The 13,586-nt window shown below is 34.1% G+C and overlaps 2 protein-coding genes across 8 annotated transcripts in view; both read right to left on the bottom strand.

Moving 5' to 3' along the window:
* Positions 1 to 1,377: 1,377 nt before the first annotated feature.
* Positions 1,378 to 6,835, bottom strand: LOC126815204 (mucin-2). Its single transcript, XM_056099273.1, has 4 exons — positions 6,830 to 6,835; positions 5,865 to 6,133; positions 2,231 to 2,758; positions 1,378 to 1,730 (listed from the first exon to the last, which is right to left on the bottom strand). Exons 1-4 carry the CDS (start codon positions 6,833 to 6,835, stop codon positions 1,568 to 1,570), a joined length of 966 nt encoding a protein of 321 aa, XP_055955248.1. The 3' UTR covers positions 1,378 to 1,567.
* Positions 6,836 to 9,291: 2,456 nt separating this feature from the next.
* The window catches only part of LOC126815379 (protein couch potato), a 71,267-nt gene continuing 66,972 nt past the window's right edge, over positions 9,292 to 13,586 (bottom strand). For all 7 annotated transcript variants that reach the window (XR_007677879.2, XM_050540982.2, XM_050540986.2 and 4 more), the window contains one exon: positions 9,292 to 13,062. Coding sequence is in view for 6 of the 7 variants with exons in the window: in XM_050540982.2 (XP_050396939.1) it covers positions 13,009 to 13,062 (54 nt within the window). In the remaining variant the exon portion in view is untranslated. The remainder of the gene's footprint in view (positions 13,063 to 13,586) is intronic.

The following is a 13,586-nucleotide window of genomic DNA, read 5'->3' as shown; positions in this document are numbered from 1 at the left end:
TAAAAACGTGACATTTTGTATACAATCCGGGGCCGCGTAATCAGAAAGATACGGTTCGATACGCGCCAATATCGAAAGGATCTAGACCGGGAGCCCAGGGGGTCAACCTAGCTGAAAAGTGTACCAATTTTCTCCTATATGGTATCAATGTATGTATATCTGGTATCATCAGCTGTTTTAGGTGGTACAGATTTCAGCTAATCTAGCCTAGCTTTGGTCTGGAAATTAGATAACTCTTTGTCAGGGATACTCCATCACTACAAATGTCTGGAAATTACATAGCTCTGTCAAGGGTACCCCACCACTAGAAATATCTGTCAGAGTATTTTTGTAACACCTGAAGATGTACGGTACATTGCTGTGCGATTTTCATGTGGTACACTTTTGAGCTAATCTAGACTAGTTGGGGGGCATGGCATTTTGGGCGTGGAATACCACACCCACCACCAGAAACCCGGCAGACTTACATTCTGATGATACCAGATATACATACATTGATACCATATAGGAGAAAATTGGTACACTTTTCTGAAATAATGGAAATGTTCAATATTTCATTATATTTAATTTAGATGTCACAATTTAGAAATTTCTGAATTTGGCGGTCTCAATTCAGAAATTTTTGAATTTGGCGATCTGTATAATATATTATACAGATCGCCAAATTCAGAAATTTCTGCATTATGACCTCCGTACATATATTATACAGATCGCCAAATTCAAAGTGGGGAGGGGGCGAATGGTTAGCACGTTCGCGCTGTATCATAAGGTCTGCCATTGAGTCAACTGACGTGGTTTCGATTCAACGGTTGTACGTGGCAAGAAGTATGGTCGCCTGTCCAACCTCGTGGGTTTTCCCCGGTTCCTCCGGTTTCCTCTCACTGCTAAAGACCCCTACGCCCAAGCGAATTGGTGAAATAAAAAAGATTGCGGGGGTGGGGGCAATTTTTATTATGAATTGATACGGTGACATTGTGATTCAATTTCATTGATGCAAAGCATTAGTTGTGATATCACATATTATGTCTATATCATTATCTTGCGCTTTGAATGCCCATCCCATCCCCCAAAAAACATTTATGTAGCTGAGCAGGGGGGGGGGGGGGGGGGGGGCTCTGGATCCGCCCCTGAAATGTTATCTTTTTTTATTTCAATGCAAATACACGTTTATTGTCAGTGTCTTTTAATTCAAGTTAAAATGATTATTCATTAATTTATTATATGTATCATAATCTACAATCGTTTTAAATATAAATCTTTCGTCAACCAGGTTGATTCTACAATGATTTGAAGATAATAATTAAGTTTTGATGACTTATAACTGGAGATTTTCTCGAATTTAGTTGTGAATATTATTATTCAATATTTAAAGGAACCACATTTGAATATATCTGTATATACCTGTATGCCCTACAGTTTATAATTTATTTTCAATCCCAGAATAACATTTATCTGCGCGATGATTACATCATCATATAGATCCATGTCCAGACAACATTTAAAATTAAATACGAGATAAATCAACATTTGCAACGATCAGCCGGACAATTGCCTAATAAGCAATTGTTTATGCACCAATTGTCCATATCACTTCCAACGAAATACCCATAGATCTACATGTTTCCGCCATATCCGTGCATGTACAACAATTTGCGGGACAGAAACCACTCCGACTGTTAGTTTCACACCATTCATCTTTACCGGCCACCCCTAGCCAAGGTCCAAAAGCACTGTAAAACAAAAGGTTATATTTGTATCTGAAATACATATTCACAGACAGAGAAAAGACGTACACAATGTGACCTCTTTAGATGCAGTTGTTCGTTAAGTACACAGGGCACAATTCTATTGAATACAATTACAGTTTATTACTGAGCTACGTGTCAACTAGGCTACTTTAGTTACTCTTTCTGGATACAGACAAGAGACACCTAGTCGAAACGTCACTCAGTGATCAGTAGTAATTCTGTTCTACAGAATTGTGTCCTTAATATTTCCAGTTCAATTACTAAATGCCACGGAAACACTAAATTTGATTGGTTTTCTAATTCTTAGAGTTCATGTTTGCTCAATGTGCAGGGGGTAGTCGTTTTCCCATATAATTGCAAATGCTCGGTCCTGATTACAGACGAAAATGCCAATTCTTAGCCAAGGAACGAACCCGAAAGTGTGTGTGTGGGTGTGTGTGTGTGTGTTATGGGGCATGCTGCTAAATAATCCAATAACTTACACACATCTCATTGTATCCGACATCTGGTTGGTTGTCGGCCTTGTTGCCTGGCTGGTTGTTGGACTTGTTACCGGGCTCGTGGTTTGGCTGGTTGTTGAACTTGTTATCGGACTAGTTGTTGGACTTGTTATCTGACTGGTTGTTGGGCTTGTTATCTGGCTGGTTGTTGGGCTTGTTATCTGGCTCGTGGTTGGGCTTGTTACCTGGCTCGTGGTTGGGCTTGTTACCTGGCTTGTGGTCTGGCTGGTTATTGGACTTGTTGTCTGACTGGTTTTTGGGCTTGTTATCTGGCTAGTAGATGGGCTTGTTATTTGACTGGTTGTCTGGCTAGTTACTGGACTTGTTATAGGCAGAACCCCTGATTCACTAATTGCTACATCTCCACACCCATAGAATTCTTCTTGAATACCGCATCCCAAACAACCCCTGCCATTAAGGTCAGTTCCCCAACTGTTTCCTAAAATACGGTTAAATTTGAATCGTAATACATGGGACTTGACAATAACAGCGTGTATTAGTCGTGTATTCCTATTATAAAATTATAGTAACATTAAAGCTACATGGTCAAGCTCATTGAACATAATGGGGGGTTAAAATGCTTACCAACAATATATTTTAACAGTTCATTCAATATTATCGACGACGCCGACTTGGCTCAAGCTGAACAATAATCTCAATGCCGTCAGAATAAAATGTAACAATTAATTCATTTGTGTTTGTAAAATAATTTGTTATTGTAGCATAAAGTAAAATGTAATTTGTTCTTGTAGCATAATGTCAAATGTAACAATAAAACCTATTTGTTCTTGTAGCATAAAGTAAATTGTAACAATAAAACTCATTTGTATAAACACTTATCTAACCTTAAATATCCACACCCATCAGTATGCCGCATTACGCGTTACAAGAGCTTCATGTAGCTTACGTGACTGATTTAGAATACACACTTTATGGGAACATTATTAATCTTAAAGGATGTCATTAAAACATAGAGATGAATTAACAAATCAATTTTCTATTATATCCGGGAAGGTTATAACTAATTTAATCTGGAAGATAGTTTGCAAACATTATTTCTAAAGTGTATGGTGCTTGTATCTGGAAGGTGTATATACAATTTACAATGTACGAGATTCGTAGAACTTATTATTCTTAAAGACGTTATGTGTAAATTGTATTGATATCGGGATGGTAAAGGTATTTGTAAAACATATCGGGAAGTTATTACTTTATTGATATCGGGAAGATATTTGTACAATTTCAGGTGTATAATAAAATGAGATTATTCATTAGCTGCTTGGCTGCATGCAGAAATATTAGTACCCTTGACATTTACTGAAAGAATAATTAAATACCTGTTTTATATTTCCATTGTAGAACACACTGCGTGCATGTTACTTGGGAAATACTTACTTTAAATTTCATAATACCTAATACTGGAGTTATGGTATATCTAAAACAAAATTAATAAATATCAAAAATATAATAGCAATCAATTCAACATAAACCAGCTAGACAAATTATATGCCATTTCCATGGGTCAATACTCTGAACAAAACGTATGGCATTGTATAGATTGGAATATATCGTCTGTAAGGGTACGTGGTATTCAAAGGCAGTAGTATTGTTTGCAACATGTTCTTGTCTTCGTTTGAATATAAATTTACAAATATATGATTATTGCGTTTTAATCGGTAATAGTTATTCAGGTACAAAATAAAGTCAAGTTACATATTTCGTACCATCAACGTATAGGCACTGACAGAATTTCTATAAATTTCTCAAATGATAGATTGATAAACAGCATTGAATGATGTGTTCAGTCTAACTTTAAAGTCAAATGGTCCTGCGTACTGCTAAGATGTTATATATTTGTGATACATTTTTAAAATAATAAATACTACCACTGTTCGATAACTGCAATTCAAATCTATTAAAATTGAATTTTCTACAAAAATCTACGAACATAACTGTTCCTGCAAAGGATGTGTACTATTATAATTTATATTCATACAATATAATATTTCAACAAACATTGTCCTAGTAATGACTACTAAGATTTTATAGATTATAGTGCATTCTGCACACAGACAACTATCTTCTTCGAGAATAGACCTCTGCTCTAAATGGCAGCCTATCCAAAAAATAATATACTTTCTATACTCCGTTTCATATCTGCCATACACACAAAGACTAAATGATATTAAATTGAAGCGAAATAAATATTTCTAAAAGATTAAGGAAAGTGGTGATCTTAAGGAGACATAACTTCTGTGCAAAGTTAGAAATTCGTCATTTTTGGTAGTGGTGGGTATTCCATAAGTTAGAAATTCATGTTTTTTGGCGATTACGGGTATTCCATAATTTAAGTACAGTTAAGTTTTTCACATAGTCAAGGCAGGGGCGGATCTAGAGGTGAGGAGTTATGGAGGAGGGGGTGTTGTAAAACAACACTTTTTATCAGAAAAGTTTAACGGTTGTGTGCTTTGCATCAATGAAATTGAATCACAATGTGATCCTATTAATTCGTTATAGATAGTGACGTCAAACGGAGTGTTGGATTTCTCTCTTTAAAAAGCTCAGTGTTATGGAAGCCTATAACTACCATTCATAATTTCTACTTTTCGCCTCTTCACAACGCGAAAGTCGAAAAGTCGAAAAGTAGAAGTTACGACAAAATGTGAGGCGACAACACGGTATACAAGCCAAAATCAACTCGAAAATAGGAAATTAAGAAATAACACACAGCGATAATAGCGCACCTCGTTTTTTCCTAATTTCTTATTTTCGACTTGCATTTTGGGTTGTATACCGTCTTGTCGACTTTCGACTTAGTCATATTTTTGTATTTATTGATGTCAGTAAGAAGGCGCCAACACGCTATACAAGCCAAAATGCAACTCGAAAATAGGGAATTAAGAAATAACACACAGCGGTAATAGCGCACGTCGTTTTTTCCTAATTTCTTATTTTCGACTTGCATTTTGGCTTGTATACCGTCTTGTCGACTTTCGACTTAGTCATATTTTTGTATTTATTGATGTCAGTAAGAAGGCGCCAACACGCATACCAAGCCAAAATGCAACTCGAAAAGTAGAAATTAGGAAATTAACACACCACGCTATTAGCGACTTTTCGACTTTTCGCCTCGGAAGCTGCTGTAGTCTCAGTTTTCCAGGTCGCATTTGAATAAGTGCAATCAGGGCTCACATTGTATTTCATTCTTTTCCGTCAAAATGGATAATAATTTTTATATAAAAAAAATGTTCATATTTTTTTTCCGCCAATTGGGATATTTTATCTGCCAAAAATGTCTGATAAAAAAACACCCCATAGACTACAACAATTTAATTTATTATATAGGCCTATTATAAAACAAATTTCCCGTACCGATATATACAATATACAACAACATACATGGGGATTGGGTGGTCTAGTGGTTTAACACGTGCGCGTATGTTGTAAAATATCCCAATTGGCGGAAAAAAATATGAACATCTTTTTTTATATAAAAATTATTATCCATTTTGACAAAAATATAATAATAAACAATTTAACATACATCAGACAAATATATTATTTCGATGGGTCAATACACTGAACAAAACGTATGGCATTATATATACGCCCTTACCGTGTTGTGCCGTCTTCAAACTTCAAGAGGTTTTCATACAAGCAGTCATGTGTCGCTGGAGTAGTAAAATCGTTGTGGACGCATACCCTGAATTCAAACCAACCCTTGTGGTTGGCTGTTAATTCTACTCCAATGTCAGCAATTTGTCCTGGTTGGTACATTGCCACTATAATACCAGGGGCGTATTTTCCACCAGCCTCGTGTTCTGCTGGTTGACCATAAGGGTCACCACAAATCCCACATTTGCCACGATTTATTCCGTGGTGTACCTACAAGTACATGGTTAATATTTTAGAAAATGTCATTACATTTAACATCTATTTCACGTTTCATTCGTCGGATGGCTTCTACGTAAAAAAAGAACCCTTAGCTGGACACTATAGCACACCATTTATTCATTTATAACGCAAGCAAAATATTAATGAAAACTAGGCCGTTTCCTTGTCTTTTCTGGTCTCGTGACAGTCAATTGAATACATGTAGTTGGTAAAGATAACCTATTTTCCTTGAATTACGTCACTTCCAGATTCTTCAAAGCGCTGTTACAGGTCAACCTAAGCAAAGATCTGTATGTTAGATGATATTTTCAACTTAAACAGTCGCATCACATATTGCCCGTTAATGGTCTTATCTTAATTTTGGTTATTGCATTAGGCTTGGTTATCTTCTTGAAAGCTTACGCAAGTAGCTGACCTACTGCTACCCGAAAAATTCTGAAATTTACTGACTATAAAGAACATTAAATTTATTATGAAGAATCACAAGACTCTTGTCGGTGATACGATCCATAACATGGAGAATTAATCACTTGCCCATATAATACCAAAATGATCCCACCTTATCATTAATTGGGATATCCGAGTTTAATACTTTGATACCTAAATTGGATGTAAACGCTTTTAATCGCAACGCGTCCTTCTAATAGTACACTATTCTAAAGCACAACTTTATGCAATGTCCTTAACTTTCATCTTTTGCCGAATTAAAAGACTGGAATTAGCCGAAAAGTTACAAAATATATTTAGGTCTTTTATGCGAACTTAAAGTTGCACGAATAATCTCAATTCTTCTTTCATTAATTTATTTTATGTATTTATTTATTGGATAACCCATTGATACGTTTCGGTAATCAATACCTTCTACGGTGAATAAATCCCACATCCCCACTCAGTCATAAACTTGCATGTTGTAGAGCATTTCCGACAGTCTATTTTTCAAAATTTTCTTGGCGAGGTCCCCAATGGACTCGCTACTTTGGCGCTCACAAGGGGAATTCGTTGAGGTTCGCAAGTCCGTTCGTTTAACATTCTGTTCTCTAGTCGGATAAACTAGTGATCAGGCGACGGACGGTATCTGGTCAGATCTATTTATCTCGACGACCGGTGCCTGACAGAATACTGTAAAACAGCATTTCCGGCAGTCTATTTTTCAAAATTTTCTGAGGGAGGACTCCCTTCTTTGACGCTCTTGAGTGGGCTTCGTCGTGATTCGCAAGTCCGTTCGTTTGACACTTTACCTCATCGATCAGTTGAAGCTCGTGCCTTTGCCCCCTTAACGTTGGACTTTGCCTCAGCTTTGCCCCTCCAATCACCGACGGCTGGCGCCGCCACTGGGCCAACATCATTTTTTTATGATCTTAATGTGTTGTATGCCCCCAAAAACCTGGGGATAGACACCTAGTTCATCCAATTTGGTTTGATAGTTACAGAGTTATGATCATTAAAAGGTTTTGGTGGCCATCTTGAGAAAAAAAGCACTTTCCCTGGGGTCCTACTTTGGTAATCTTTCAGTATGTTTAAAAGTACACTAGACCAATAAAACCGCATCATGAATTTTACGGCTGTATTATACATTATATGCCGTATTGGTACTTATTTCCGGGGAAAAGCTTGGTAGTCCTTTTTATTATGTTTTCGTGATACATTTGACCTTTGCTCCGAAATATATCCAAAACGCCCAATAGGCGGACTCGAAATCAAATCCTACGTGCCAATTTACGCTAGAAAAGTTGGGTCTGTTTGTCTGAACATTTTTGATTCCCCCTAGCTACGAGAACGTAGCTAAAACGTTGAGATATACTAATGTGCATGTTTTTAGCTACGATTGGGTGCCTTTAGTTTCACCTGGCAAGCGTAATTTCTTTATTAATGCATGTAAAATTTTAAAAATAAGTTAATTTTATACTATTAAACACACGCAGCCCAATCTAATGAAACAACTTTCGTTTATCTGCAAATATTGTCAATACCGTGAATCCAACGTTGTTTTTATCAAAATTGATACAGACATTCATAATTACGTTGCATTAGTCCTGCGCAACTCGTATCAGGTCAGTACTGCATGATGGGAAAAATTCAGCTATTATCGCTTCGATTTAAAAGAGATGGTTTGTACCCATGTCAGGTAGGATTATATGCTTAAATGTAGTTGGGTATGACAGAAATGTAATAAACGCTTTGAAGAAAAAATGACGGTTTTTCTTATTGAAGTACGATCTGGGCTGCATCGGGTTTTGCCAGGTGAATCTATAAAGAACCATCTCTTACTCGAAACACCCCCTTGATTATTTGCCCCCAAGTCTCGAGTATTGAAATGTGAGAACGGGCATCTTAAACATGTAAAATCAGATGCGATGGACTTGGGGACAATACCACCAACAGTAGTTCCTCTAGGAGCTGTCTCTGATCGGACTGTTTTGTTAGCCACTGTTTTCATTTCATCTACCTAACGGTTGATCCAATATGGCGACAGAATTTGGCTCAAAAAGTATTCTTTCAATACCAACATACACGTCCGTTCAGGTGTTGTGGGGGACGAGAAACACAAACATGCCAAGCTGAAAGAACTTATTTGAAAGGAGATAGGTTTTAAAAATTTAAGCATTTTCACGACTGCAGACCTACACGTTATAATAACAATTCCCGACATCAAGATTCGTTGGTATTTTGAGTCATCTATCGGACATGCGATCACCCGAGCAGAAACCATATGTTACATTTCTCAGAGTAATTTGAGAACAATACATGGAGTTGCACGCGACTTCACAATAAATTTCTATTGCACACCCCACCCCCTTTACAAAATGTTGCTGCCAAGCTCGATCCATGGGCGGATAAGCCACACATGGTAAGAGCAGGAACTCAAACCACAGACCGATTACATAGTATTTTAGTGGTCATCTGGCAAGTTCTATTTCCTGTTACGTCTAGTTACCAGCACGGAAGTATAACTAATCTGGAAAATAAACAATGGAAATAGATATAGAGTAGGTATAGACATAAGAATACATCGAGAATTAAAATGATTTAAAACCCACATTTTTTTTTGGCTTAAGAAACAGCAGGACACTTGCCCATAGGCTGGGTTCACACACATTTTTATTTGGTCAAAGGATTTTAGAAATGCAATATATAAACAAACAAAAGCAGAAATTGAGATACTAATTTATTAAATGTAGAGAACAATAACTTCCAGATAAAAAATATGCCAGCTATCTAGAAAAAAAACGACCCCTATATAGAAATGGTAATCATGAGGTCATCAGCTCCAATCTTTGTTTTACTATATACATCACAGTTCTTTGACCCCCAAAATCATTAAACAAAACTATGTACACAACAGTTAGAGTAGCATATGCAACTATTTAATAATTTTAATATCAGTACCGTTTTTGTGTCTGTACAAATAATAAGTGGGTTGATTTTCTTTTTGTCTGTATACATATAAATATATATATATGCACCAATATACATACATACAAAATATTATGCTAATTAGCTGATGACATCATGATTACATGATCCTACAAACACTCAGTCCTTGAGCAAACCTGATCATTGCACAAAAAGGAGAAGAAATAGCAGAAACATTTAATATAGTAATAGTTCTATCTATACATATACATCTTAGAAAAATGCCCCATATATATATATATAAAATTAATTTATGTAAGTTGTTCTAACAAAGACTTGGCTAACTACATGAAAACAATGCCAAATTTCAAGTGACAACATCTTAAGCTGGTAAGAGGAAGGTTTACTGAACTAAGCTACTTCCCAAGATTGAAGAACTATCTTAAGAAACTCGTGTCACCAGAGAATTTTCACTGTACCTAAGATTGATCATCTGGTAGTCATTTAAATTCCAACCCTCTTCTCAAAAGTAGGCTTAAGCAGCAAACTAGAGTGTTTATGAAAGCCTTGTAATTTTATTTACACGCCCTATTTGGGGGAGGGGGGGGGGAGATGTTATATATTTTTAAAAAAAAGATATAAGAATAAACATAGCTAATTTTCTGAGGTAAAGTTTTTTTTTTCTTTTCTTTTTACCTTATATCCATCACAACCATATTTTTTGTTTGTTAAATCAAGGCATTATTATATTCATTGTATTTAGAGACAATTCCCTTAAAATTCAGGACAAATCAAAATATATGGACTAGCTTCTAACAAGAGACATCAACTTTTTACTAAAAAAAAACAAATAAATGTTTTCCGTACAGTGGTAACCAGTGTAGAACAGAACCTATAACAATGGTTCTGTATACCATAACCGATCATATTCTAATGTAAGAAAAACAATGAAACAAATTATGAAAGATACATAGAAAGGTATATAAGTTAACTTATATAAGATAATAACCTATTTATAAGAATAGCAATATATATAATATGTATATATATATATAAGCCCCAGGCTAACATGATGAAACACATTTCTCGTTCAAATGTAACAGTTGCACAGTAACACACAAAATTCACCAAGTTTTGTTCATAGCCAACAATACAAAATAAATAAGAATTCAGCATTCCATGAGTCTACTTCCAAACAAACAAAAAATGAGAGAAAAAAAATGAGAAAAATGAAATAAGATTTCGAGTCTAGCTAGTTAACAATGGCTAGTATAAGCCAGGCAAAAATCTTAGAAATTTAAACAAGACTTTGCACCTGTATTTTGATTATATGAAACTGGAATTCCGGTCCATTAACAGAAAAGATAAATTAGAGCACTTCATAATAATAATAATAATAATACAATAATTATAATAATATAACATCCATATTGGAATAAATATTGCCAAGTCGACAGGGCCGACCTGTATGTATATGTAAGTTTATAATCAATAATAATTAAATATATACATCTATAGATTATTACAAGGAATCAAAAATTTGGTTATGTAGGTCTTCTTTAAGAGTTACTTTTTGTTTTTCAATTATTAATAGATTTAATATATGACACTAGAATTAATGACGATAATTTTGATTTTCGTAAGAATGACATAAAATATAACTTAGTGCATACGGGCCAACAATTGAAAATAATTTTACATAATTATTATGATAATATAATGCTACGTCATCCAGTTATCAAGCTTGATCAGCAGAAACTTTCTGACGAAAATAATAAATAATTTATCAAACACATTTGCAACAAAATATAACAGAAATAATGAACCTACTATTTTGGAATGTTAAGGACTGTACAAAGTCGTTGATTGGTGAAACCTCGCAACCAATGGTAACACAATTAAACTGGTCTATATACATAAAATAGAATCTTTCTTTTTATTTTTAACTATATCATAAAACATAACAACACTTACACACTTAATGTACATATCTTTTTCATGGTCTTCGCTACAGAGAAATATTGTTCATGAGGAAAGCTTTTTAGAGTGATGTCTTAACTGAATTTTACCCACTATTGTTTTACAAATAACTGACATTAAATGCATATCTAAAGACTATTTGTTGAAATACATGTACCAGGAAGGGCAGTATAAAAACTTCGCACAGAATATTAACCTGTAAGCCTACATATAATCGGACTCTTTGAACACATAATACAATAAATAGTATAAAGTTTCAAACAATAGCTATGATCAAAGTGGATAAATATTGAGAACACATATCAAATTTTCTTAAATTAATAATTTAACAAAAAATAATAATTTCCTACAATGGAAATCAAACACTAATAATTTACACTAGTTCTACAAATTACACAAAATAACCAACAGTTTGGTAAAACCAATCTAACTTTGTGTCATATTTAATACACCATGATTGAAAACGGCACAAGTAAAGATGTCAAGTCAAGATTTCGATGACACTTAAACTCCGATATGTACATTTTCTTGGACGGAAATTTTGTTTTAAATAGACACCAGAAAATTCCTGAAGCTGAAGTGTATCCTCCCTTGATCTAGGCGTTGTTTGGGTTATCTTTTTTATATCTATGAATGTTTGTATTGTAAAAAAATGTTTTATTTTTAACAATGTTTTATGAATTTTACCAGACTTGGGTTAATAAACATTTTCTTACTTTAAGCTATTTGTATAATATTTTGAACTTAAAAAATTGTCAGTTAAGACACTGATGTTTATATCACGTTTTTGTGTTGTATTAAATTCTCTTAAAACAACACCTCAGGATAATAAAAAGAGTAAATGTTGTATAGGATGGTCATGCCCAGAAATCTAAATTTATTTGAAGTTGAAACTATAGAGCCTCCAGATAACAAAATTAAAATTTGGGGGGTTGTCTTCTAATATTTTTTCATAATTCTGCCGAGAGCACTAATTATGTAACACCAGCCTGCCATAAAAGGATGAAGAGGGGAGTCCGCATCAACAAGAATTTTGCAAAGAAAGCGAAGAATTGGTTTCGATGACACTTCCCATAACATATTCCTGTACATTATTTGTAAATACAGTATACTTATTAATAAACTTTTATATATAAGAAAAAAAAGAAATATACAATAATGGATTGAAAGATTTCAGAGGATAACTGGACCAAAAAAATTTAACAAACATACAACAGATATATATATATATATATAAATTACATATTTGAACAGAACAATATTACAAATGGATTTCTCAGAACCATGTTTCAGTTGTGTATCTTGGAATAATTCAAGCATTATTCATGTACTAAAAAAAACAACGAAAATCAATATTTTTTGCATTCATTCATGAAATAAGATATACCTATACATTTATAATAAATCACATATATATACTTATAATATATTAATTATATCGCAATAAACTTAATTCATGATTTTTATAAAATCTTGATTGTTTTCATATCACAATACAATATATTGTTACTTGACATGTACTTTGTTTTTGTTTAGAATGCCATGGCCACTGGAGAATGAATAATTGGGAATTCATCTTTTCTACCCTGAAAATAAAAAAAAGACAAATCATTAGTTAAATGATATAAATATGTAATCATGCAAATTGCAACCATATTTATATAAACACATCTTGTACTGGACCTGTCAGATGAAACTCATTTGTTTGTTTGTTTGTTTGTGTGTGTGTGGGGGGGGGGGGGCAGTGTAGCAAACCCATATGGTGTTCCTGGGACTTTTCCCCTAGAAGATTTTTTAGCTAAATAACAAATATTTGAAATATGCCTGTATACATCTGCATTCGCACATGAACAATTGTGATTTTAGATGTTAAAAGCAATCAGAAATTAAGTTAACAGGAAATTCGAATTTTTTTATTTGACATGCTATTAAATTACTGAATGATATTTAACTGATTATTTGACAAAGTGATCTGTGAAATATTCAATCAAATGGCAATGTACATACAACTAATTATCTAAACAGTCAAATATTTATTTTTATGCTACAGTGCTAGAATCTAACTCATACCAAAAAGGAGGAACATATGCATCTTGCTATAGAAAAATGA

This window comes from Patella vulgata, chromosome 3 (genome assembly GCF_932274485.2).
Source record: "Patella vulgata chromosome 3, xgPatVulg1.2, whole genome shotgun sequence".
Classification (NCBI taxonomy): domain Eukaryota; kingdom Metazoa; phylum Mollusca; class Gastropoda; family Patellidae; genus Patella; species Patella vulgata.
Note: the sequence above shows the minus strand (reverse complement) of the source record. Positions and strands in the feature narration are given on the sequence as shown.

What these genes read in the sequence shown, in the direction of transcription:
- LOC126815204 (XM_056099273.1), bottom strand. An exon ending in TTTGAAGACGGCACAACACG is followed by an intron (nt 2,759 to 5,864) that starts GTAAGGGCGTAT and finishes ATTTTATAATAG; the next exon opens with GAATACACGACTAATACACG. An exon ending in TCGGATACAATGAGATGTGT is followed by an intron (nt 1,731 to 2,230) that starts GTAAGTTATTGG and finishes TTTGTTTTACAG; the next exon opens with TGCTTTTGGACCTTGGCTAG.